The 27,353-nt window shown below is 48.6% G+C and overlaps 1 protein-coding gene across 2 annotated transcripts; it reads left to right on the forward strand.

Annotated features, from left to right (window-relative positions):
* Positions 1-374: 374 nt before the first annotated feature.
* FKBP1A (FKBP prolyl isomerase 1A) lies at positions 375-25,664 on the forward strand. Of its 2 annotated transcripts, XM_046679554.1 has the most exons (5): positions 375-531; positions 624-671; positions 19,003-19,115; positions 22,032-22,196; positions 24,589-25,664. In XM_046679554.1, exons 1-4 carry the CDS (start codon positions 495-497, stop codon positions 22,158-22,160), a joined length of 327 nt encoding a protein of 108 aa, XP_046535510.1. In that variant the 5' UTR covers positions 375-494; the 3' UTR covers positions 22,161-22,196; positions 24,589-25,664. The 2 variants fall into 2 exon arrangements, with proteins under 2 accessions (XP_046535510.1, XP_046535511.1); XM_046679555.1 differs by lacking the exon at positions 624-671 and having other exon boundaries at positions 390-531.
* The last annotated feature ends 1,689 nt before the right edge of the window (positions 25,665-27,353 follow it).

A 27,353-nucleotide genomic window follows, 5' to 3' on the forward strand; every position in this document is an offset into this window, starting at 1 on the left:
CGGAACTCAGAATCTCCAACTATTTACCGACATGAATTTATCTAACATGAAAGCACTTTTGCGCTGACCTCCCACACCCATCCTTTGCAGGCTAACCGTGCACTTAGCCATGTGAACCGGCTCAAAGTCACGGAGTCAGAAACTGGCGGACCCCCCGTGCTTACTCCCCTTTCCCAGCTGCGGAAACTCGGCTAAGGAGCTGCCCGCCAGGCTGGAAGCACAGCGACAGGAAGGGTTGGGGGAGCCGACGGCCGCTCAAAAGGCTGCATCCGGAGGCCTCGGGGCTTCCCGGCTTCCGGTGCCCCTGCCCCGCGGCCCGGGCTTCGGGGGCGCGCGCGCCGCGTGGAGCGCGCACGCAGGGCGGGGCGTGCGGGGGCGCGCGCGTGCGCAGGCGTCGCGCGGAGGGACGAGGCAGAGCCGCGGAGTCGCAGCCAGGTCGGTTAGGGGTCCACGCCGCCCGCCGCGCCGCCCGCCCCGCGCCTGCCGCCGCAGCCATGGGAGTGCAGGTGGAGACCATCTCCCCCGGAGACGGTGAGTAGGCGCCCCCGGCGGCCCCCGGGAGCCCCCCGCCGCCGCGCGCATCCGCTCACCGCGCCCGTCTGGTTGTCTGTCTGTCTCCCCAGGGCGCACCTTCCCGAAGCGCGGCCAGACCTGCGTGGTGCACTACACGGGTGAGTCGCGGGCCCACGGAGGGGGGGCCCGGCCCGCCTGTGGCCGCCCCGAGGCCTGGGGGCAGAGGCCCGGGGCGTGGCGACGACGGGGCCCGCGTGGCCCGAGGCCGAGGCCTGGGCGGTGGCAGCGCCCCCGAGGGGCAGCCTCGGGCCTGCCGAGCCCGGGACGGTCTGAGCCGGCACTTGTGAGCGCCGACTGCGGGCCGGGCGTTATCTCGCGCTTCTAAAGCAGTTTCGTGCCTCGAATGCTGCCCTTATGCCCACTGCGCAGACGGGGAAACTGAGGCTTGGGGAGGCGAAGTCCCTTGCCCAAGGTCACACGCTCAGGAATGGGCAGAGCCCTGGCCAGGGACCATCAGAAAGGATTTGCACCGCTTCTGTGTCCCGGTTGACACCCTACCCCGCTTCCGGCCCTGTCTGGATGGCGATGAGACGGGCGAGGTAACTCCCAGTCTGCGGAGCTGCCTCTTCCCATCGGGGGACTGAGGATTTGCCCTCCGCTGCGGGTGGGGAAACGTCCCGCTAACTAAGTCTTTGCTTTGGCTCAGCCTGGCCTCGGAGGAACGAGATCTGCGCGGTCGCTTTCCTCTTCTTACTTTTGAGCCACTTAGAAATCCAAGCCTCAGTGGCAGTGATGGCCCAGGCTGACAGAACATGTAATTTAGCCCCCACCCCTCCTCGGGTTCTAGGAGTAGAGGCTTTTCTCCTCCCCATTTTGAAGATAAGGAGGCTGAAGCCCAGTTAGGGTAAGAAACAGTAATGTAAGCCAAAGGAAATTGCAGACCCTCAGCCAGAATGCAGACCTCAGAGTCATGTGCCTTGGGACCATCTTTTACTCCATGCCCTTACAAGGTCCTCCTGGGTTGTATTGGGGAGGAGGGGGGAGGCTGAGCAGGCGGAGATTCCGTGGCTGGGTGGGGGGGGGGGGGTTGCTGCAGCGCAGTTGTTGATGTGAATAACCTTCCCTTCCCCTCCCCCCCTTCCCCTTTCTCCTCCTTCCCACCCTTTCCTCTGTTCCTCCTCCTCCTTCCTCTGTTTCTTCTCCTTCCCTCCCTTTTCCTCCTCCTCCTCCTCTCCTGGGTAGTAGGCTGTAGGCAGTTCTGACCCTGCTGCTCAGGGACTGGCTCTACCCTTCTCTCCCTGATCGTGGGGGGAGCTCTCTATTGAGGGAAATGACTTTCATTGGGAAGGAAAAAAACAGCAGCTAACATCCCCTCTCCCTTTTATTTCTCCGGCTGTGTTGTTTCTCTGGCCCTTCTCCATGGGAAGGAATGAGGGCAGGGGATGGAGGGGGTTAAGGGCTGAACCTTTTAAAAGGCCACCAAAGGAGGAGGTGTTGAAACCCTTCTTTGTGGGGAACAGTCTCATGCCTGTGAACAAAACTGGAAAGCGGTTTTGGCGTTTTAAATGGCTGTCTTTCTAGGCCATGGTCAGCACCTGAGTCTAGGAGGTCTCGTGGAGGAAAGCTGGTCACTCTGGTTGTTTTTTGATCAATGAGGTGAGAAGAGTAACCATTGCCTGTTACAGCGCTGGGGTGAGCGAGCAGTTTGTTAGTTCCCACAGCAACTGAGACACAGACTGGGCCTCAGAGGTGATGAGGTGACTTCTGCCCCCTCTCCCCCGCAATTTGTCCACACCAGGATAATTGACTACATCTGTCCCACTCCCAAGGCTGTACCCCTCGTCCTTGGCTTAGCCACTTCCTAGGGCTCATGGCAGGACTGGACACCAGCATGTAGGCAGTACCACATTTCACTGTGCCTCTTGGTGAAATGTCCCCACACAGCATGTCTGGAGCCTCTTTCTAAGAGAACAGATGGTCGTGGGACCCAGAACATCATCAGGGCTCCTGGTGCCTCTTCTCCAAGTCTGTGTTTTCTTTGAGGGTGGCACCCACCCACACGTGCCCAGAACAGCAGCAGGACCCTGGCGTGCCTTGGGACAAAAGCTTGCTTTTTTATTTCATTTTTGATAAGCCCTACAAAGACGCCTTAGTGAGGAGCCAGCTTTGCCTCATGCTCACAGAATAGGCTGTTCTTGGGCGGGCGGCTTTGTTCCTGCGGGCCTTTGCCACCAGCCTCCCAGGAAGAACCTGTTTGAAACCTGTGGGGGCGTGAGAGGAATAGGTAGGTGCTTTGAGATTTCATCTGTAGCGGTTAAGGCTTTTACACCCCTGGGAACAGAATCCATCTTGAGGCAACATGATGTGGCGGGGGGAGAATAATGATAAAGATTTAAGGGTCTTCCAAGGCAGGAGCCCCACTGGGCCTCAAGAAGGGAGAAGTTCTCATGATGCCCCTACTTTTCATCTCTGTTTCTCTCTACCTGGCTGCCTCAGTAGTCTCTTGTTACAGATTTCTCCTTTTCTGCCTCTCCCAAGTGGTGGATGGTGGGAGTCCCCAGTGCTGACCCCTCCTCCCACCCCCGTGCCCAGTTTCTCTGTCTCCTTTTGACTATCTAGCTCAGATTGCTTGGCTTTGTGACTCCAATGATTACAGTTCCTAGAAGAGAGACTCTGATTGACTCAGGTTTGGGTCAGAACACTCCTGATGCAGTCCCCTCTGGCCAGCTGCCCACTACTGCTGATTTAGGGGCAGTGGGAGTAAGGTAGCCAAAATCCCCTCTCAGCCACTGGAGATTTGCATAGCACAGACTTTTACCATGTGGGCGTTTTAAATGCTGCCAGTAGCTGCCACTAGTAGCCTTGATGCCACTCTCAAGGCTCCCTCTGGTGCCTTCGGTGGCCTCTAGCAGAGCACAGCATGAGCATGGCCTCAGAAAGGCTGTGTCACATTTTTGTGATGCCAGAAGGGAAAATGAAAACTTTGCTGTCACCAGCCAGGCACCTCCTAGTAGCATGACAGGCGTTGAAGTGGGAGGGAGGAGGTGGAAAGGTAACCTGCCAAGTATGTGCCTTGAGGATCAAGTGGCTTCTCATAGCTCCCTCCTTGCCTCCGGTAGTTTGGTCATCTTTATTGTTGAGCTTGTCCTGACACACAGCTAGGCTTATGTTGCTTTTACTCACAGCAGCAGGCCATGTGCCTGCCATTGTCAGGGCAGCCTCAAGTGGATTGAAGGAATTCTTTTTTTATCCTCTTAAAAGCCAGTTGACATCTTGTCCTTGAGGTCGGGTTTCAGTTGCCAGTAGTCTGGCTTCTGAGAAAAACCAAGGGTCCCCCAGCCACGTCTCCTTCGAAGGCCCACTTGGAGGGATGCTGAGGCTCCCAGGGCAGGTGTGGCCACCTTCCTGCAACCCCATCTCCGCCCCCTGCTTCTCTGGAGCCTCCCTTCTCTGCTTTATTGCACTCATTTCCCTGCTGGGTGTTTCTTGGCCAATGATCTGATGTCTGGAGGAAGGCTCACCACCAGCAGACTCCTTGGAGGGGCCCCCGTGCCATCTTCAGGTGGAGAGGCTGTAACTGTGGGCAGGGCTGCAGCAGGACCCTTGCCTACCTGCAGCAGATGTTCACTGAGCAGCAGCAAGCCACGCACTAGGGACATGGTCAGTGAACTAAACAAAGACTGATGTAGTGAATGAGACTAATAGCGCGAAGGTGTGACACGCCGCCGGGTGCTGAGGAGCGCTGTGGGGGGTTAGAGCGGGAGGGCGTGGGGAGGGAGTTTGCTGCGCTAAGTGAGGGTGGTTGGAAGAGGCCTCTGACAAAATGACATTTTAATATCACCCAAAGGAAGTTGGAGCAGTGTGGCTGTCTAGGCAGAGGGAAGAGTGGTGCAGACCCCGAGGCTGGGGCGTGCTTGGTGTGTCAGAGGAGCGGGAGCGCCTGTGCGGCTGGAATGGGTTGTGTGAGGGGGGAGGTGGTGCGAGATGAGGTGGTGGTGGAGCCCTGTAGGTTGTTATGAGACTTTCTCTCTGAGTGAGGTAGAAGCCATTAAAAGGTCATGAGCTGGCTTGGATTTTAACAGGACCCCCCCCCCCACCTTCCGGCTGCTGTGTGGACATTGAACTGTTGGGGGCAAGGGCAGCAATGGGGCCCAGGTTATATCCTGGATGTGTAGAGTGCCAGCCTGGGCAGGTGGGAAGAGGTGGTGCCAGGTGGACAGTGATCCCCAAAGACGATGTAGGTCCTTGACTGGGTTCAGATCTTGCCTCTGCCGTTTAACATGTTGTGAGAGCTTGGGCAAATTGTACCACTTTTCTCAGCTTCCACATGCCATCTGTAAAATGCCAGTAACAGCGCCTCCTGTGAGGACCTGCTGGAGTGTTAGAGCTGGGGGTGAGTGCGTTTTGGGAGAGGCAGTGACAGTGATGCCATTATTGTGTCATTAAGGCTCCGTGTGTCCCAGGCACTGAGTGACGTATGCCCCCTGGTCCTTGGTCCTGCCAGCACCCCCTGTGATGTCTAAAGTGGGAGAAAGACAGAGTCCTGGTCTCAGCACTCCGGCCCCAAACTTACGTGCAATTTAGGATTGGTAGAATGATAAATACCTGTGTGCCCACCACGTAGATTCCATGATGGCTGACATTTTGTCGTGTATGCCATTTTTGTCTACTTACAGAATACGTGTATTGAGCTATCACCTATTTTTTTGCTGAGCCATTTAAATTGCAGACCTCGTGACCCTTTACCTCTGAATGCTTGAGCATGCTCAAAGAATGAGAATGTTCTCCTTATCCTCCTACTGGTCACATCCAAAAAAATTTAAAATGATTCCGTAGCATCTAAAACCAAATTCATGTTGAAACTACCTCAGTTGTCCTCAAAGTGTTTTTTTCTTTTTTTTAAAGATTGGCACCTGAGCTAACAACTGTTGCCAATCTTTTTTTTTCCTACTTTTTTCTCCCCAAATTCCCCCAGTATATAGTTGTATTTTTTAGTTGTGGGTCCCTCTAGTTGTGGCATGTGGGATGCGCCCTCAACGTGTCCGCACCCAGGATCCGAACCCAAGAAACCTGGGCCACCGAGGCGAAGTGCGTGACCATAACCACTCAGCTGCAGGGCCGGCCCCCAAAGTGTTTTTTAAGTCTGTTTTTTTAAAACCAGAATTCAGTTGAGGTTCACTCACTGCAGTCGGATATTGTCAGTCTCACGCTGATTTTTTTCTTACCAACCCTGGTTTTTCAAAGAGAGCAGGCTGGTTATCTTATAGAATACCCCACGTCTGTCTCATTGTTTTCTCCCGGTGTTATCTTAACTCCTTCCACTGCCTGGATTTCCTGTAAACTGGAAGTTGAGTTTTAAATGTCTGAATAGTTTCTGGTGAAACCTTTTAGCGAGCAGACTTCATACGTGATGCTGTGTGCTTCATACTCGGCACGCCGAGGGAAACATCGCTGTTTGTGATGCTCAGTTTGGTCTCGTGAAGGTGCGTTTCCCGTGCAGCCGGCAGGCTGTCTGTGGAGCCCTTGGACGTGCTCAGAGGCCTGCTCCTCGTCAGCCCTTCGCCTGTCGGGATTTACAGCTAGTGATAGTTATCGCCTGAAGAAAGGATCTCACTGGCATTTGCAAAGTGGCGATTTAAAAATTCTTTCATACCTTCTACATTTATTAGCTGCCATTCCTCTATAAAATAGGGTAAAACTTAATTCTTTCCCTTTAATCACCAATTTTTAAAGTGAGGAATTGGTTTTATAGTCATCCCCAGTGGTGGCAAGTGACTTTTTCCCCGTTTTTTAGTATACTGTGAACTCAGAGCCTTAAAATCTTTGACATTCATTATTCTTTTTGCTACTCATATTGTCCCAAATTCAGCCCGTAAGAGCCCCTTCAAGCTCGTTCCACTGTTCCTTAATCACTTCCTTGATTTCACTGCTCTGGTCCTGGTCTCAGTCATGTCTTCAAAGAGCTCTGGTTCCTTTCAGTGGATCTCAGTGACTTTTCTTTTCATTAACAGCTTTGTTAAATATAATTTATGTACAATAAAAATCACTCATTTACCTATAGGCTTTTTTTTTTCCTTGAGGAAGATTTTCCCTGAGCTAACACCTGTGTCACTCTTCCTCTGTTTTTTAGTATGTAGGCTGCCAGCACATCATGTCTGCTAACAGAGCACTGTAGGTCCACGCCTGGGAACCGAACCCAGGCCGCCAAAGCACCAAACTTAACCACTAGGCCACCAGGGCTGGCCCCCCCATAGGCTTTTTAACTTGAACATTTTTGGTGATTGAAAACTGATTTTTGTCAAGTGCTAATCGGTTCATTATATCTGTAAACTGGGGGTCATTTATCTGCCTTGGGATTTTCTCTAAAAATAGTATTGTCAGCTGCTGTTTCCCGTGGAAAAGGCCAAGGGTATTATGGATAACTTAGATGTGTACTATCCCCCTCTCCCTTTGGCGCTCACAGTGGAGTTTGCTTATTTTTATTTGTTTTTTCTCTTGCCTGTTTTGTTACCTACTGGGGAACTCACCTGAGTCCTTGCATTCCTTCCCCCAGCCCCCTTTAATTTTGGCCAGGTTAGCTCCAGCAGTGCAAAAAGTAGGAGGAGGAACAGGAGGGAGAGGGAGAAATAATCAGCTCCTGGATGCTGCTGTCTCTCTCACCGCCTTTATTTTACTCTTCCCCTGCCCGGAGCTCAGACCACCCTGGCCTGCGTTGGGTTCCTCAGACACACCAACCTTTCCCTGTATGAAGGGCTCTGCCCTATGCTTAGGTGCCACCACAAAGCAGGCTCTGTCACAGTTTAAATGACACCCGTTAGTGGGTCTCCACAGGTCCTTGGCTACAGTGGTTTTTGCCTATGCACACACGCCTCCAACTCTCCAACAAGGCACCCGCCCATTTCCTCTTGAGTCTGGGCTGTGTGTCTTACATCTGCTCTTTACCTGGCAGACTGCAAGTTCCAGGAGGCCAGGCCCCCACTGGTGGTGTTCACTGGTGGTGGTCTCGCCCCCTTGGTACCTGGCATGGAGTAGGTCCTCAGTGACGGAGTGCGCAGGCAGTTAGGACCTGCATTAGACTCGCTGGAGTGGGGAAAGCCCACATTCTTGTTATGATGGGTATAATATTTCTATTTCCTTTAGGTTAGAGTAAGACAGAACATATTCACAACATCTCGGACTTTGTTCAATCCCTGTGGATTAGTAAAATTGTGACCACGCCTTCCGGTCACACCTACTGCACACACAGATCAACACACCAAACCTTTCCCTCACTCATTGAACAGGTGTGTTAGGAGCTGGGGAAAGCCCCGCCTTGCCTGCGAGGTGCTTGCCTTGCAGGGAGTGGTCCATTACAGGGGAAGTGCCTTGAGCACCCTGCACCTGGGGCTACAAGTGCCACACGGTCTTTGATGTGTGTGGCTGGCTCAGGCACAAGGAAGGGGCTTGCCAAGTGTGTGCAAAGGTCTGGAAGGGGAAAGGTGCCATTAATTTTTCTACAAGTACTTACCATGTATTATGTGCAAGGCACTGTTCTGGGTAGCAAGAATACAGAATACAGGAGCGAAGAAGACACAGTCCCTGCCCTTGGAGATCTTACACTGGGAAAGACAGGTAACAAATAATGATTAATAAGTAAAAATATGTTGTACGTTAGTCAGTAAGTGCTAAGGAGGGGACAGGAGAGGGTTGAGATTTTAGACCAGTGAAGGCCTCAATGTGAAAGCGATATTTGAATAAAGACCTGAAGGAGGTGAGGGAATAATCCATGTGACTGCCTGGCTAAGGGCATTTTAGGCAGAGGGAACAGTGAGGGCAAAGGCCCTGGGGTGGAAGTATCCTTGGTGTGTACACAGAACATAAGGAAGCAATGTTCTCTGAGTGGAGAAGTGTGAGAGTAATCAGAGATGAAGTCAGAGAGATGGCGGCGTGGGGTGGCAGCTCTTACAGGGCCTTGACTTTTCAGGACTTAAGGGCTTTGGCTTCTCTTCTGAGTGAGGTGGGGAGCCACGGGAGAGTTTTGAGCAGAGGAGTAATAGGGTCTGACTTGTATTTTAAGAGAACGTCCCTCTGGCTGCCGTGGCAAGTTTGGATTGTAGGAGAGCAAGGGCCGATGCGGAGAGAGCAGGGAGGGAATCACTGTAATAATCTGGGGCCCAGCTCCAGAACTCATGCCTCTAACCGCTGTGCCCTCGACCTGTAGCTTCCCACTTCTGTTTTCTGGAAAACAGAGAAGAGAAAGGTAACGATCATGCACATTTCTACCATTTCTAGATAGCCATTGTGTTGCCTTGTGTGCATCTCCCCCCGCCCGTTTGAGACATAATGTAGCAGTCCTCGTATTTATGTGATGAAATAGAAAATAGAAAGGCGTGCCCACAAGGACGTGCATTCTGGTCTGAGTCCTGGGGTCCTGCCTGTTTTTCCCACCGTGAGCCCGCCTTTGTAAACACTGTTGGTCGTAGACTACAGGGGCTTAGCAAAGGTTGGAAGCATTTCTAGACGAGAGATGGAAGGTAGTCCTGCTCTCACCTGTGTGCTGAGGAGAAGAAGGTGGTGCCCTCTTTGCACAGGTGCTCGACCTTTGATCCCGCCATGCACCTGGGGTTCTCAGATCGCCGAGTCGGGAAGGTTGTCCTGGGAATGCAACCACAGAGGCCCAGAAACGGGGCAGAGACGTAAGCTTTGAGCTTAATGCCGTTCACCCGGCTCAGTGGAGAATCCCTTTTCACCCATCATGATTGGGACAAATGGGTAGTTGATGTGTCAGTCATAAAAGTGACAGGGCTTCTCTAACCTTTTTTTTCCTTTCTGCTTTTTCTCCCCAAGTTCCCCCCACTACATAGTTACATATTTTTAGTTGTAGGTCCTTCTAGTTGTGGCATGTAGGACACCACCTCAGCATGGCCTGATGAGCGGTGCCATGTCCGCGCCCAGGATCCGAACTGGTGAAACCCTGGGCTGCCACAGCGGAGCGTGTGAACTTAACCACTCGACCACGGGGCTGGCCCCTACCTTCTTTTTTAATTAATTTTTTTTATTGAGGTAACGTGGGCTTATAACATTGTATAAATTTTGGTTGTGCATCGTTTTATTTCGGCTTCTATATAGACTACATGGTGTTCACCACCAAAAGTCTAGCTGCCATCTGTCACTGTACACTTGCACCCCTTTGCCCTTTTGCCTTCCCCCCAGCTTCCTTCCCCCCTGGTAACCACCAGTCTATTCTCTGTATGTGTGTGTGTGTTGTTTCTCTGTCTTCCACATGAGTGAAATCATATGGTACTTGGCTTTTTCCCTCTGACTTATTTTGCTTAGCATAATACCCTCCATGTTGTTGCAGATGGCAAGATTTCATCTTTCTTATGGCTGCGTAATATTCCATTATTGTATATACCACATCTTCTTTATCCATTCATCTGTTGATGGGCACTTAGGTTGTTTCCAAGTCTTGGCTGTTGTGAGTAATGCTGCAGTGAACATAGGGGTGCATAGATCTTTTTTCCAATTGGTGTTCTCATGTTCTTTGGATAAATACCCATACGTGGAATAGCTGGATCATGGTAGTTCTATTTTTAATTTTTTGAGGAATCTCCATACTGTTTTCCACAGTGGCTGCGCCGGTTTGCACTCCTACCAGCAGTGTCTGAGGGTTCCCTTTTCTCCACATCCTCTCCAACACTTATTTCCTGTCTATTTAATAATAGCCATTCTGATGGCTATGAGGTGATACCTCATTGTATTTGCTTTTCCATAATAATTAGTGATGTTAACGTCTTTTATGTGCCTGTTGGCCATCTGTCTATCTGGTTATGGTTTCAGGACTTACATTCAAATCTTTAATCCATTTTGAGTTGATTTTGTATATAGTGTAAGATAAAGGTCTATTCTCATTCCTTTGCATGTCATTGTCCAGTTTTCCCAACACCATTTATTGAAGAGATTTCCCTTTCTCCAGTGTATGTTCTTGGCTCCTTTGTCAAAAATTAGCTGTCCTTAGACGTGTAGCTTTATTTCTGGGCTCACATTTGTCTTCCATTGATCTGTGTCTCTCTTTTTCTGCCAGTATCATGCTGTTTTGATCGCTATAGCTTTGTAGTATATTTTAAATTGGGGCATGATACCTCCAGGTTTGTTCTTTTTCCTCAGGATTCCTTTGGCTATTCAGAATCTTTTGTTGTTGAATATAAATTTTAGGATTCTGTGTTCTATTTCCGTGAAAAATGTTGTTGGGACTTTGATAGGGCTTGCATTGAATCTGTAGATTGCTTTAGGTAATATGGACATTTTAACTAGGTCAGTTCTTTCAGTCCATGAGCATGGAGCGTATTTCCATTTCTTTGTGTCTTTCATTTCTTTCTGCAATGTTTTATAGTTTTCAATGTAGAGATCTTTCACCTTCTTGGTTAAATTTTATTCTTAGGCATTTTACTCTTTTTGTTGCAATTGTGAATGGGGTTGTTTTCTTGATTTCTTTTTCTGCTATTTCATTGTTAGTGTACAGAAATGCCACTGATTTTTGTATGTTGATTTTGTACCGTGAAACTTGACTGTACTTGTTTATTATTTACAATAGTTTTTTGGTGGGTTCTTTAGGGCTTTTTATATATAAAATCATGTCATCTGCAAATAGTGACAGTTTCACTTCTTCCTTTCCAATTTGGATCCCTTTTATTTTTTTTTCTTGGCTGATTGTTCTGGCTAGGACTTCCAATGCTATGTTAAATAAGAGTGGCAGAAGTGGGCATCCTTGTCTGGTTCCTGTTCTCAGAGGAATAGCTTTCAGTTTTTCACCACTGAATATGATGTTAGCTGAGGGTTTGTCATATATGGCCTTTATTGCATTGAGTACTTTCCTTCTATTCCTGTTTTGTTCAGAATTTTTATCATAAATGGATGCTGTGTCTTGTCCAATGCTTTCTATGCATCTATTGAGATGATCATGTGATTTTTACTTGTTTGTTTGTTTTATTTTTGTTGAGGAAGATTGTCTCTGAGCTAACATCTATGCCAGTCCTCCTCCATTTTGTAAGTGGGACACCGCCATAGCATAGCTTGATGGGTGGTCTCCACCCAGGATCCAAACCCATGAAACCTGGGCCGCTGAAGTGGTGCACGTGAACTTAACCACTACACCACTGGGCTGGCCCCGATCATATGATTTTTATTCTTCCTTTTGTTAATGTTGTGTATTAACATTGATTGATTTGCAGATGTTGAACCATCCTTGCATCCCTGGAATAAATCCCACTGGATCATGGTGTACAATCTTTTCAATATATTGTTGTATTAGATTTGCTAATATCTAGTTGAGGATTTTTGCATCTATGTTCGTCAGTGATATTGGCCTGTAATTTTCCTTTTTTGTGTCGTCCTTCTCTCTCTTTGGTATCAGGGTAATGTTGGCCTCGTAGAAAGAGTTAGGAAGTGTCCCCTTTTCTTCAGTTTTTTGGAAAGAGTTTGAGAAGGATAGTTGTTAAGTGTTTGAATGTTTTGTGGTCATCTGGTCCTGGACTTTGGTTTCCTGGGAAGTTTGTGATGACTGTTTCAGTCTCCTTACTAGTGATCGGTCTATTCAGATTCTCTATTTTGTCTTGACTCAGCTTTGGAAGGTTTTATAATCCTAAGAGTTTATCGATTTTTTCTAGATTATCCAATTTGTTGATGTATGGCTTTTCATAGTATTGTCTTATAATCTTTTGTATTTCTGTGGTACCCATTGTAGTTCTAAACATTTTATTTCAAATCCAAACAGAATTCATTTACTAAAGGGCCATGTGTTTCTTTGAGGGTGGCTCTTCTCGTGGAGTTTCCCATCAAATTTTTTGCAAAAACTAATTTTGGCTTCTTTTAAAGTAGAGCAAGGACTCTTGTGAGGTCATCTAAATGTCAAACCTTTCTAGATTTTTAAGATTTTTCTTCCTCCAAACATGCGTTGGTCTCACCCATGCACAGTTATTCACTAGCAGTATTTTTTACTGACTTGCCTTTATTGAGTCTGTCCAAGCAGTCAGCTAGGACCACTTATTCACACTCATATTTCATTTATTTTACATGCTATTTATTATCTGTACTCAGTAAGTATAGCTCACATAAATGGATTTGAGAATAAACACAGCTAACTGATCTTTGGTGAGCATAAAACTCACATGGGAAAGAAAGGGAGGATGAGCTGGAGACTGGGGCAAGAAGATGCTCTCACCATGCTGGGGCTGTGCAGGCTGTGCTTGTTGTAAGAGTCTGTGGTGAGGCAGTGACGTAAAAGGTGGTTGAGAGAGCTTCTGTATATGATGAGAAGCAAGAAGGGAAGTAGGTAAGCCTAGGTCACTATACCGTTTGTACCTAGGTTAGTGTGTTTATTTGGGAATGTTCAAGTGGCTTCCAATGCAAATCTGCAGAAAAACTGGCGACTTTGAATTGGTTCCCCCTCCTCCATAAAACCGTTCTTTTTATACTTTGGAAGCTCCCTATTGAGTTGAAAGTAGAAATCCTTTCTCCTTCTCCCAGCTGTGAAGGGCAAGAACTTTATTTTGTTTTGGAAGTTGAGGGTTTAGGGTGTTCTGTTTTGTTGTGTTGTTATCATTTGATTTAGGTTTGGGCGTTTCGTTTTTTGATCTTAAAACTTTCCATATTTTGGACCCTGTTAAGTGCTGCCCGTGAAAACCACCTGCAAAGATTCGTCCGCAGTTGAAAACCACACTGAGTCATGAGCTTTAACTGCAGCAGGTGCTGAAGCCTGAGCTCTGCAGGTGCCTTCTCCACTCGTCTTCCCTTCCTTAGCAGAGCGTCTGTGGACATTGTCTTCCTGTGAAGCAGAGCACACTGGAAGTGGCTCTGTTTCTGTTGGATTATCAGTGAAATAATCACCACTGGTCCTCTTGAATCTCCAAATCCTGACGTGGGTCTTAACCACTGCTTCTGTGACACGGCCCAGAGGCACTGTGTCAGCAGCTGCTGGGTCCCTCTCAGCAGGAGCGCTCTCAGGCAGATGAGCAGCAGCAAAGAGCAGGCTGCGTGGCAGAGGGAACTCCAGACTTCCCCACTCCCTTTTTAAAAATTTTAAGCCCTCCTGCTCCCTCTCCAAGGATTTGAGTTCTTCCCCCAAAAGAACAGCTGAACAGTTTGGGAGGAGACCCAGGCGGAGGTGACATCGGCTGCCTTGCAGCCAGAAGCTGCTTTCACAGTCTCTCAGGCAACCATAGCTTTCGCACCTTTCATGGTTTTGTGCTTTTAACTGGAGACCCCAAAATTTTCACATTTTTCTCACTGATTAGTAATTTAAAGGTGCCAAAAGTAAAAACTGCCGTTCTGGGATGACCCCTCAGATTCTTCCTCCCGTATAGGGAAGAGGTCTGAATGTGGAAGTCTCGTGTTTGTCGTGCTGGTTCTTAAAAATCGTGCAAGTGAAGCAAATCCTAAAGTACTCCTGCGTGCCTGGTGGAGTTGAGCTGAGTGCCACAGGGACATGGAGCCTCCAGGTCGCCGTCTGCAACCTCGAGCTGTGTTCAGACAGGAAACGAGAAGTAGTTCTTGAAATCAAGAGTACGGAGCTATCCCAGGCAGTTTCTGGGTCATGAGGTATAGGTTTGTGTGTAGTTAGAAATGAAATTGGTCAGTTGTGCAGAAAGGAGGTTGTACTGGTGATGGTTTTTGCTACGAGTGGCCTTTGGAGCTTAAAGAGTGTCAGCTGTCATGTCTGAACCGTAACCTCAGTTGCCTTCTCTCAGCAGAGCATGCTTTCTCTAGGAAATTATGGCACTGACTTGGCAAGTGGCTTCACTGGTCAAGGGCTCCAGGTCCTGGCATGGAGATGCCCAGAGTTAAATGGGAGCAACTGCTGAGTCTTGCCTTGCTGCCTGCTTTGCCTGCTCCTTCCCCAGGCAGAGGAAGCACCTTGCCATCCGCTGCCAGGTTGGGTATAGGAGGGAAACATGTAGGCTTTTAGTAAATCTCACTTTTTTCTCTTTTTTTCCCTTTCTTTCAAAAGCAGTTTTATAGAGGCATAATCGACATCCAATAAACTGTCATATTTAGCGTGTACAGTTTCATTAGTTTTGATGTGTTTCTTTGTACCCTTGGAAACCTCCCCCTTCCTAGCCCGACTAATCACTGATACACTTTTTCTGTCAACATAGATGAGTTTGCATTTTCTAAGATTGCATATAAATGAAATCATACAGTGTGTACTCCTTTGTCTGGCTGCTTTCACTTGGCATAATTATTTTGAGATTAATATGTGTTTTTGTTTGTTTTTTGTTTTTAAAGATTTTATTTTTTTCCTTTTTCTCCCCAAAACCCCCCGGTACATAGTTGTTTATTCTTCGTTGTGGGTCCTTCTAGTTGTGGCATGTGGGACGCTGCCTCAGCGTGGCCTGATGAGCAGTGCCATGTCCGCGCCCAGGATTCGAACTAATGAAACACTGGGCCGCCTGCAGCGGAGCGCGCGAACTTAACCACTCGGCCACGGGGCCAGCCCCGAGATTAATATGTTTCATGTCCCAATAGTTCATTCCTTTTTATTGCTGAATAGTTTTCCATTGTATGGGTATACTTGTTTATCCATTTCCCAGTTGGCAGATGTTTGAGTTGTTCCAGTTTTTTGCTATTACAAGTAAGTCTGCTCTGAACGTTTATATAGAAGTCTTTTTGTGTGGGCATAGACTGTTGGATGAATGTCCAGGAGTAGAACAGCTGGGTCGTGTGGGTGGTGTATGTTTGACTTAAACTGCCGAGCTGTTTTCTAGGGCAGTTCCTTTTTATGTTTCTACTAACGGTGTATGAGAACTCCACTTCCTCCACATCCTCACGAATACGTTTTAGTTGTACTCATTCTGATAGGTAGTAGTCGTATCTCCTAGTAGTTTTAAGTTGCATTTTTGTAAGGACGTAATGTTCAGCATCTTTTCATGTGCTTGTCCATCTGTATTTCTTTTTCAGTGAAGTATCTATTCAAATCTTTTGCCCTCTTTTAATCCAGTTCTTTTCTTACTGTTGAGTTTTGAGAGCTCTTTATATATTCTGGACACAAGTCCATTATCAGATACATCACGTAAAAAACATTATCTCATATGCCTTTATCACCAGCCTAATTCCCACCATAATATTCATTCTTTGCAAAGATTTTCTCCCAGTCTGTGGCTTGACATTTCATTCTCTTTAAAGTATCTTTTAAAGTGCAGAAGTTTTTAATTTTGATGAAGTTCAATTTATCGTTTTGTGGATTGTGCTTTTTGGCCTCATATCTAAGAAATCTTGCCTAACCCACCGTCACAAAGATGCTTTCCCTCTGTTTTCTTCTGAAAGTTTATAGATCTAGTGTTTAGGTTTGCTATCCATTTTGAGATGATGTTTGATTAGGATGTGAAGCATAGACTCAGGTTTTTACTTTTTGCTTGTGGATATCCAGTTGTTCCAGCCCAATGTACATTTCACCTCAGGCATTGTGGTTTTCATCTCTGGAAGTTTAATTTGAATCTTACTGTCTTCTCTACTAATTCTAACATCTGTGTCAGTTCTGGGTTGGTTCCAATTGGTTGATTAGTCTCCTTATTCTGGGTCCTGTCTTCATGCCTCTCTGCGTGGTGATGCTTAGTGATCTCTTGCTGCTAGACGTTGGGAATTTTACCTTTTGGGGTGCTGGATATTTTTATTCCTGTAAATCTCCTTGAGCTTTGCACTGGGAAGCAGTTTGATCGCGCCGCGTCTTGCTTTTCTGACTTATTAGGTGGATCTGGAGCAGTGTTTAGTTCAGGGCTCATGAGTCTGCACTAAGGCAAGCTCTTCTGAGGTGTCTTACCCAGTGCCTGGTGAACCACGACTTTCTCCAGTCTGGCTCGTGGGAACAGGCACTGATCCCCACCCCGTGTAAGCTCTAGTGTGTTAAGTAAATGTCAGGTAAAGATTCACCTCATAACAGGTTACTCTCCGCTGCAAGTAACTGAAAACCTGCCTTAAGGCAAAGCCGACTTTTAGTCACCTCAGAACACAAGTCTCGAGGAGGGTGGTTCAGAGCAATGGGACAACTGCTCTGTGGTGCTCCTGACCTTCTCGTGGTTACAAGGTGGCCACCATGGCTCCAGACATCACATCCTCACATGAGGGTCTTCAGCTGGGATGGAAGAGAGGAGCTTTCTTCCCTAGTGCGTTTCTTCTTTACCAGTGAGACAAGTCCTTCCTGCAAGATTCCAGAGGACTTCACAGTGGGTCCGAGTGCCCGTGCTGGCCCATATGCCCTACCCACATCAACCCTGACATAGGACGAAGGCTTAGATTGGCTCCAATTCATCTGGGCCAGGCTGTGGCTGCTTCCTGGAAAGTTGATTTTCACCTGGAAAAGGAGGTGGGAGTGCTGGGTCTGGATTTCCCAAGGGTCTGGAATGTGCCTCAGCCTGGGTTCCAGCTGCCCCTCTGGGCAGGTTTTCCCCTGTGGGTTTTGTTCAGCCAGTCTTTGCAGACAGTCAGGGCTCAGGGGCCAGGGACCACCCTCCCATCCTTGGCTCTTCCCCGGGTGGCTTCCTCACCTAGTGACTTGTCCACCGTGATTGCTCAGGAATCCCTGGGGCTTTCCTCAAGGTCTGCTCTGAAGGGCACCCACCGGGAAGCGGCTATTTCTGGTCTTCAGTCTTCTTTGCAGCTTGGTCCCCGTTGGTCTAATTCAAGCCTCTTGCTAGAGCTAGGCCCACTGCTCCCTGGCCCTGACCTCGGCTGGGTTACTGAGCCTTCCAGCTGGTTTCCTTATTTCTGAAACAAGCAGTCTCAGGCTGGCGGCTGGAAAGGCTCCCTGCCTGGCCAGAGACGGGATTCTGGGAATCTTAGCTCTAGGCTCGTTGCCTGCTCTCGCCCTTAACGCCGAGTTCAGTTGGGTTGGGGTCAGTGTATGAAGTAGAGCTTGAAATGGCTGAAGGGAACGTCTCCAGTGAGTGTTGTGGAGAGTGGAGACCTCTTCTATCCCAGTTACTCATTTGTAGAAAACTACTCAAGTCCCACCATTGGCATTTCTTTTATCAGGTAGTGATTGTGTTCTGGTGAAAAGATGAGCTGCGTGTACACCCCAACTTGCTACTTGGGGGGGTTGCCCCGTCCTGGCTCTGCACTGACTTGGCAGGGGTGGGCCTCCATCCTCCTGTCTCCCTCTCAGTCCGCAGCTCCCAGCCCCAGGCTTCAGGCAGTATCAGCACCCCTCTGCCCCAGGACGTCTGTCTCTCCTCCAGCTCTGTTAGGACAGCAGTTTCTGTCCCCCACACTCCCTGTTTCCTATTTTGTCAAAGTACAGATAGTCTGGTGGCTGTGATAAAGCTCTCAATTGATCCCTGCTTCCCCATCCCACTTAGAAGCGTTGACACTTTTTTATGTTGTGATTTTGTTGGGATTTCCCTCCTTCTCTAAAACATAGACACACAACAAAATTCTGTGTTTTGCTGGGTCTTCTGAGTGATGCTTAGAACCATGGTGGGTGCTCACCCTCAGCCTCCAATAAAATCAGCTTTGTGTTAATTATGTGACAACAGCTGGCTGTCCCTCCCATTTTGGGATTCTGGTGTGAGTTTTCAGGATGTCAGTGACAGCTCTCACAGTTGGCTGACACTGACTTCCAGAGAAGCCAGTGCTGGGTCTGTTTTGGTGGGGAGTTGCAGGCGTCTATTCCTCTTTCCTCGTGGCGCTCACCCTCTGGCATCTCGTCTCTGGAAGTCCCGCTTCACGGAGGGTGCCATAGTGGTTTGGCTTCTGGGAACCTGGAATAGTAGAATGAACATGGTTTGGGGATTTAGGGCCTAGCTTTACTGCTTCAGCACGTTACTCCTCTTCTCTCTGCCTCATGTCGTCATCTGTGAAATGGGGACAGTGCTGTGGGAAGGACTGAGCAAGTGCATGTGTGGAGAGGCTCTAGCCCAGTCCCTGGCTCGGAGTGGAAGCACTGCCCGCAGGTCAGCTGGAGTCGTTAGCTGTCTGCTGGTGAGAGGTTTTCAGTGTCTTTGCAACGCCATGACTAATTCTCCCGCAACAAGTAACCTACAGTGCAGTTCAGTTCTGACACTACCCACGTTTCTGTAAAAGATGACGGCTGAGTTGAGGAAGGAATATTGCTTCTTGCACTGTGTGTGACTTTCGGCCATTGTCTGTGTGTAAAGAGCTCACAGTGATTCTTAGTCTGGGAGGAAATCCACAGGGTGCTGGAAATTCATGCCAGGAGTGTGTGCACTTCGCCATTTTCCAGACCAAGGTAGGGTACTGCCTGCCTCTGGTCATCAGCTTCCTGCTTGGAGTGAGGGAAGAGTGTTCACGAGCCTGGAGTGGAGGGACTCCCCTAGCTCCTTAGAGGCCCAGTGGGGACACAGGAAATCCTCCCTGGACGCCGCAGTTCCTCCTCGGGCCTCGGACACCCTGCCAGGCCCTTGAGTGCTGGCATCTGGGATGGGCCTTCTGCTGCTGGCTTCTGACTTGCCTCGTGTCATTACTCCTTGTTGCTCATGTTACAACTGCCCTTTTTCACAGGGATGCTTGAAGATGGAAAGAAATTTGATTCCTCCCGGGACAGAAACAAGCCCTTTAAGTTTATGCTGGGCAAGCAGGAGGTGATCCGAGGCTGGGAAGAAGGGGTTGCCCAGGTATGCTCTCGTTTGTTTTGTGTCGTTTCCTACTGTCCACCTTTTAAATTATGTTTCTGGGTAGGACATTCAGATGGTTCAAAAATCAAAAAAGTATAAGTGAGAAGTTTTTCTGCCACCTCACCCTATCTTTCCAGTGCCCCCCGCCCCCCGAGTAACTCCTGTTATTAATGTTTCCTGTAGAGTTTCTTTAAGCATATACAAAAACATGGCTTTTTTTTTTTCCTTTTAGGCACACACATTCTTCAGCACATGGCTTTTTCAGTTAATCAATTTTGACCCCTTATATACCAGGACATGAAAGAGGAGGACGCCCTTTTACAGGAGTGTACTCTAATGCATTTGACCAGCACCCACTGATGGCCATTTGGGTCATTTCCAGTATTGTCACAATACTGCAGTCACTAATCTTCTTTGGACTTTATTTTACATTTGTGCAAATGTCACCATAAGCACATCCTCAGAAGTGGAGTGAGGGATTCAGTGGCTTTGTCTTTTGACATATTGCCAAGGTGCCCTCCGTAGGGGTTACCCTGTGAACTGCCACCTGCAGGTTATGAAGCTGCTTGTCTCGTCCGAGTCCCACCAGCACAGTGTGTTGTTAAGCTTTTGACTTCAGGACAATATAAGGAGTGAAAAATGGTATCTCGGTGTAGTTGTAATTTGTGTTTGTCTTATTATTGACCATGTTGTGTCAGACCACTTCTGAGAGGTCGTACTCGTGTAGAAAGTCATTTCGTCTGTCTTGAGTCTGTTTCGTCACCTCTCCCGTCTCCATTTGTGTAAACAGCTTTTGTCCTGCCAATTCTCCGAAATTCCCGGTAGACAGTAGGGACCCAGGGTTGCCGGATTTCACTTGGAGCCAGTCCTTCCGTTGAGCCCAGGAGTTTTTCTCTTTGGCAGTAACCAGGTAAAGGGGTGTTCAGTGGCCTGAAACCCAGGGGGCTTTATAATTAGGCCCTGTGTGGTGGGTAATTAGTCTGTTAATTACCTCTCTCACCAAAGAAAATGGGGGATTTAACCAAAGTGGAGAGAAAGATTTTTATCTTTTTCTTTTCCTGAACACACATTGCTCTGCTTCCTCTGTAAAATGTCACTGATTTATCTCCAAATAAACTGTTTAACTTTCAGAATTTTAACCCCTCCCTCTCCCAGGTGTCTGGATTTCTGTTCTTGCAGAGCAGAGGGTTGGCAGGACTAGAAGGAGAGGATCTTTGTGGGTTACTTCCCTTTGGAAACCTTGCCAACCGTTCCTTTCTGTCCCATCCTGTCCCCACCCCCCACGTCTGGCCGGCTCTTGGGTCTGTGGCCCGTCCCCCATCTCCCATACCCGCCATTGTGCACAGCACAGCTCATCTTCTCTGGCTGTCCCGGCGCTGGAACAATAATTGTGTTGTGTTTCCAAGAACCGTAGCTGCCCTGAGATAGCGTTATCAGCCTGTGTTACATCCCAGGCCTGGCGAGCATGACAGGATGTTGGGGCGATGCCCAGTCTCCCCTGGGCCCTGTGCTCTGGGGTCAGTCACGGCTCTGCCACTTGTGAGGAGTCTGAGCGCTCTGACACCCACACAGCGTCTTCTTTAAACTCCACAGAACATTTCTTCGGCAAGTGAGTTAGAAGCACGAGAAGAGAGGGCTCATCTTGTGTCCCTTTTCCTTTTCTTTTGATAATTTTGTTGGTTTGGTTTGTGTTTACAGGTATACAGTCCTGTCACAAGTGCTATTTTCAGCTTGCTTTTCTCATCTAACAGTGTATCTTGGGCGTCTTTCTGTGTTAGTACATTTAAGGTCACTATATTCTTTCTAGTGGCTCACCCATGGTGCAGATGTGCCTTATAATGGGCATTTGGGTCGTCAACAGAAGATTCTGGAAGTGGAATAGCTGGATAAAAGGATACGATCGTTTTGAATTTTATTAGCTAAAGCATAAGCTTTAACTGTCCTTGCCACCTTGGTCCAGCATGTCGCGGGTTCTGAAGGCAGCTGTGGGAAGCGAGACTTCTGCGTTGCGTTAGAAAGTTCCTTACAGCCTGTGGCGTCCCCTTTACACCATCTCTTGGGCTGAGTCAGAGAGCCAGGAATGCACACATGGAGACTTAGAGAGACGGGTAAAAGGATGGAAATAGAGCAGGGAACCTGCTCACTGTTCAGAAAATAGGTGTTTAAGTTTATTGGTGTAGTGATTAGAAAATAAGAAAAGTACAAATACATTTTAAAAAGTGAAAATTTTCCCTCTGACCTGGCCGCTGTACTCTGTTCTCTCCTTTGAAAAACACTGGTATTGTGTCCTTCCAAAGATGTTTTCTGTCTATACGGGTGAGTACAAATTATAATATTTTCCTCTTTTTCACACAAACGGAAGCATACTGTACATGCTACTTGCTATCCCAGAAAATCATACTATCTTTTTAAAAGTCTTTCTATATTTCTGAGTATGAGTATAAATATAGAAAGTACAGAAAAGGAGGTTACCCCAAATATTACTTTCTTTGGGTTTTCTTTTAAAGCAGTCTTGAAGAAATTATTCCTTTTTTAAGAGCATACATACCACTTAACTTGTCCTTTGAGTGACAGGCCACTGAAGGACTAAGTGGTGACACTTTCAGAGTGTTAGCTGCCCAGAGTTAGGTCAGTAAGACTTGGGCAGAAAGGTTGAGAAGCTGACCATTCCGGGAGTCAAGAGGATTTTTATCTGCCATTGAGCCCCTTGGAGCCGGGCGCAGGGATCATTCAGCCTGACTGCCAACCTCCATGACCTGACATGGGGGTGCCCAGCACACAGGCAGCCATGCAGTCACTGGGATGTCCTAGTCATACCATCCTGGCCAAGGGATACCCAGGTAAACAGGTCTGCTGCTTGCCAAGACAATTGGGGAGTGCGTCCAGCTGATTCTTTCCTCCTCGTTCTTTTCACAGATGAGTGTGGGTCAGAGAGCCAAACTGACGATCTCCCCAGACTATGCCTACGGTGCCACTGGGCACCCGGGCATCATCCCGCCAAACGCCACCCTTGTCTTTGATGTGGAGCTTCTAAAACTGGAATGACAGGAGTGGCTTCCTCCCTGTGCTCCCTGTTCTTGGGTAAGGAACCTTAAAGCTCAAGGGTCTGTAACCACCTTTGCTCCTCCGTGTAATGCCCGGTGTTTGAGGCGGGCACAGAGAACCCGGAATGCCATGGGGTGTTTTTCTCCTCTGTGGTCTTCCCCTGTCAGGTAGCCTTTCAGTTTAGTTATTAGTGTCTACCTTGAATGTAAAAGTTGACCATCCTATAGGAAGGGATGGCATATGCTCTCAAACGAAGTCATGGGGGATGGTGCAGCTGACGGTTATTTAAATGAAGTATTTTTATAAGTGGTTTGTAAACTAAAACTGAACTGGGAGCTGGAAATATAGGCCAAATTTCTGGTGCCGCCATTTAGTTCTTTAGAAGTAAGCCTGTTGGAGACTTTGCCTGCCCTGTCCTAGTCTGTGCAGCTGCCTCACTCACGGAGTTTGTGATCGCTGCCTGGTAGATGGTATGAGAGAGGCTTTACCACCTGGGCCACCTGCCTCGGGGAGCAAGCCTAGGACACTTGACAGCAGGCCAGCTTGTTTTTTTTGTTTTTTTGAGGAAGATTAGCCCTGAGCTAACTACTGCCAATCCTCCTCTTTTTGCTGAGGAAGACTGGCCCCGAGCTAACATCCGTGCCCATCTTCCTCTACTATATATGTGGGACGCCTGCCACAGCATGGCTTTTGCCAAATGGTGCCATGTCCGTACCTGGGATCTGAACGGGCGAACCCAGGCTGCCGAGAAGTGGAACGTGCCACTGTGCCACAAAGCCAGCCCTCAGACAGCTTGTTACCAGTGGGTTGACAGGCGAGGCCAGAGGATGCTTGTGAAGTACAAAGGATGCTCTCAGACAGTCCTAGGAAGGGGTCTTAGGGACCTGAGTCACCCTCCTATGCAGCAGGTGAGGAAACAGGCCCAGAGAGCAAGGCCATACTCAAGGCCACATCAGGCAGTCGCAGACTGCGACCAGAAGCCCTTTCCTGCTTCCCCTTCCTGGGCTTTTTTCTTTCCTCTCCCCTCATTTCTAGGAAACCAAACTCAATATCTGACTGGCCCATAACTTTCCATGTAGGTCTGACAGTCCTGGAACACATAACTGCGTCGTCTTCTTCCCCTTTGTACCTAGGCCTCTACATCTGCTCCCCTCCTGCCCCGGAAGCACAGGGCCACAGCCAGGGGCTGGCTGAGAACGTTTTTGTTTGAAAGCTGCAATAAGTGGCTGCCAGCCTGTCTGTTAGGGTGTGGCCTTGTGCTGTTGTGGACTTCTTTGAGTAGAAGAGCTTTTTTTTATTATTAGCTATTTTCTCTCTCAGTGGTTTGAGCCCTACACACCAGGGTCCTCCAGGCCTGGTCAGGTTTGATGACTCTGGCGTCTCCACTTGTCGTTTCTATCAGGAGGGAAACGCTGACAGTTTCCCGAGCCTCTGTCTGCCCAAAGGTCTACCCCTGGCCCACACCCTCTTTCTGGTTCTTTGAGAGCCGAATCCTTTGAACGTAAATGTCCTTAGGGGAGCCTTGAAGTTGTCTTGATTTGAGAGCAGGCTTTCTGTGAATCTGGCAGGATGGAGGCAGGGCCAGGAAGGGAGAGAGGGAGGAGGGGCTGCAAGTCACCTGGCCTAAGCCTCCCCACACTGCCAGAGAACATCTCCAAGCTGCTCGCAAGGGTCTTGAGGGAAAGCCCAGGGCCAAACCCGGAAAGTTAGAGGTTTGCATGAATGAATGCAGAGTGCAGACATTTTCTACTTCTGTTCATCTTGAGGAATGCCAGCTTAGGGCTGTGCACATTAAAGTCACCAGGGAAGCTTTTAAGACTCCTGATGCCCAGACCAGTTAACCACAGTCACTGGGAGTGGGCTCCAAGCATTAAGACTTTTTTAAAGCTCCCAGGCGGTTCCTGCATGTAGCCAAGTTGGAGACCCAGTGATAAAGGGGAACTGTATTGTCAGCGGCTTTGGTGGACTGCCCCTCCTGCTGTCCTCAGCAAGGTAAACTTAACCTTAGGTTTAAAAAAACACACACCGGGGCTAGCCCAGTGGTGTAGTGGTTAGCTTCACACACTCCACTTTGGTGGCCCAGGGTTCGCAGGTTCAGATCCTGGGCGTGGACCTACACACGGCTCATCAAGCATGCTGTGGTGGTGTCCCACCTACAAAATAGAGGAAGGTTGGCATAGATGTTAGCTCAGCGACAATCTTCCTCACCAAAGAACAAAAACACACGACCAGTTTAAGCAGGAAGGAGGTTGCTCACCTGTATGTCCAGCCTGAGCCCAGCTGGCTCTGCCCCCTGGAGCAGAAGAGGCTTGGTCCAAGTGAAACCTGCAGCCGTGGGGAAGGGACTTGGTGTGGCAGGCGGCCTTCTCCCCACCACACACCCAGGGCACTGAGTTGCTGGAACTCACAGATTCTCTGTCCCCAACAGATGTGCCGCAGAGGGATCTGGCGCCTCCAGACGTGCACACGCAAGTCCGTACGGAGCTTCTCCTGATGTCCACCACACTCTGTATAAGCATCCACCCTGACTGAATGTGTCCTGTCACCCGGCTTTGCTCTCCCCCTCTCCTGTGTGTGTGTTGACCTAAACGACATGCGTAAACCTCAAGTTACTCTCCTGACTTTGTTCCATTTTGGAGGGAGGATTCAGTTTCAGTCTTCTGGATCCAGGCTCCCCGTTAAGCATTAGTCAAGTATTAACAGCACAAATAATGGGTTAACTCTAGAATAGGAATTGGTGTTGAGGGGGGATGCAAGAATCTTTATTTTATTTTATTTTTTGGATGAAATTTTTATCTATTATATATTAAACGTTCTTGCTGCTGCGCTGCAAAGCCATAGCAGATTCGAGGCGCTGTGGGGGCCGAATCATTCTCCCAGTTGAGAGATGCGCTTTGGTTGAATTAAACGCCCTAACCCGAGACTGAAGTGGGAGGGAGAGCCGTTGCCTCCGCTGCCCACGCCACCTCCCCGAAGCCCTCTGCCTTTTGAAAGCAGATCGTTTTCACTGCGATGTTGGACGCTGCAGGTATCTGTCCCCGGGCCAGCAGGGACCTCTGAAGCCTTCTTCGTGGCCTGGCTTTTTTTTTTTCATCCTGTGGTTTTTCTAATGGATATTCAGGACTTTTGTAATCTCATAGCTATCCAAGCTCCACTTCCTAAATTTTAAGAACTTTAATTGAAAGTTTAAATTGAAGGTGCTGTTTGTAGACACTTAACACCCAGTGAAAGCCCAGCCATCATGACAAATCCTTGAGTGTTGTCTTAAGAAAATGATGCTGGTCATCGCAGCTTCAGCATCTCCGGTTTTTTGACGCTCCGCTCCCCCTGCTGATCTCCGAGTTTCCTGGCTTTTCCCTCCCCTCTCGCCCCTTGCGGTCCTGTGTAGTGATGTGGTGAGAGGAGTTAGTGCTGCCTGCCCACCCTCACCCCATCCCTCCGCACTACATATGAGTTTCAAGTTTTATTATTGCAATAAAAAGTGCTTTATGCTGGCTTTTCTCAGCTCGGTGTGATGGTGGTTACTCTCAGGTGCCTCCGCTTGCCCTTCGGCGCGAGGGGGTGGGGGTGGGGTGTGACAGTGGGCTGTGGTGTCAGAGAAGAGCTGCAGGAGCACCCTTCCCTGTTGGCCTTTCTGGCTAGAGTCGGGTGTGGGGGGCAGTAGATTTGCGTCTTCGCCCGAGGAGGCCACTGCCTGGAGGTTGGGCAGGTCCTCAGGGAGCACCCCCTCGCCCATCATCAGATGATCATTAAATCCGTGCTCTGGCTAGAGCACCCTGCGGGTTCTCGGGGTGACCAGGAAGTGGGAGATGCAAGCAGCTCTCAGGAAATGGGTCGCACCCAGTTGGAGACAGGCCGCCAGCAAACTGAGGAAGAGGAGTGAAGGAAGGCTGGTTTAAATCGGCGTCCTCTGACACTTGGTGAGGAGAGCCTTGGTCGTGCGGACAGGCTGGCTGGCTGCAGTAGGTTCCCTGGCCCCGCCCTGTACAGTCTGGTGCTGCTCCCCACCTCCCTCCTGACGAGGCGTCAGAAACGCTCCCACACCCTTAGCCACCTCCCCAGAGGCCCTGGCTGAGAGCCTTTGATTTCAGATAGAGAAGCTGAAGAACTTGCTTAATGACTTTTCCAAATCTATCCCTTTGTAAATTTAAGTCACTGGGTAATATTTCAGAGTCATACCTTATTTTCCCCAAAGTTATTTTATAAAAATTGTCAAACAACAAACGAAAGATTTTTACAGTATACTCACCATCTAGATTCTACCATAAACACGTTACTATACTTACTTATCACACATTTTTCCATGTCACATTTCAGACTAAATGGCAGACATCACTACAATGCCCTCTAAATACATTTCATTAGAATTCAGTACTTGTTTATACTTTTGTACCCTAAAACCCTATCAAGACACAGAATATGGCCGTCCTCTCGGAAGCTTGCCTTATGCGCTTTCCCAGTCAGTCCCCACCCCAACCCGAGGCAACAGTGGTTTAATCTTCCGTATGATAGTGTGTATGTAGCCTGTTACAGAATTTAATGGGATCCTACACTATGTCCTCTCGCACTCAGCGTGGAATCTTCACTCAGACACACAGGGAAGCTGTGAGTTCTCGTTGAACTTAAAGTTCGGAGAAATCCTCTGGATTGGGCACGGGGGTCTGTGACAGGCAGGACCATGGCCCCCAAAGATGCCCGCATCCTGATTCCCCGAGCCTGTTGAGCATGTTCCCTTGCAGGGCAAAGGGATTGTGCAGATGTGATTAGTTAAGGACTCTGAGGTGGGGAGGCGATCCTGGATTATGTGGGCGGGGCCGGTGTGATCACAAGGGTCCTTCAGTGAGTCAGAGATGTGAGGATGGAAAGACATCTGAAGATGCCAGCTGCTGGCTTTGAAGATGGAGGAAGAGACTACAAGGCAAGGAATGCCGACAGCCTCTAGAAGCTGGAAAAGGCCAGAAACAAATGCTCCCCGAGGGCCTCCGGAAGGAACCAGCCTTGCCAACACTTCGGTTTTAGCCTGGCGAGACCCATTGTGGATTTCTGACCTCCAGAACTGTAAGATGATAAATTTGTGTCATTTTAAGCTACTAAGTCTGATAATTCAATACAGCGACAAAAGGAAACTAATACAGGGCCTTTGTTTCTTTTAGTTTTAATGTGTAACAGAGAACAGAATAACAAATCAGGATT

Source organism: Equus quagga, chromosome 12 (genome assembly GCF_021613505.1).
Source record: "Equus quagga isolate Etosha38 chromosome 12, UCLA_HA_Equagga_1.0, whole genome shotgun sequence".
Lineage (NCBI taxonomy): Eukaryota > Metazoa > Chordata > Mammalia > Perissodactyla > Equidae > Equus > Equus quagga.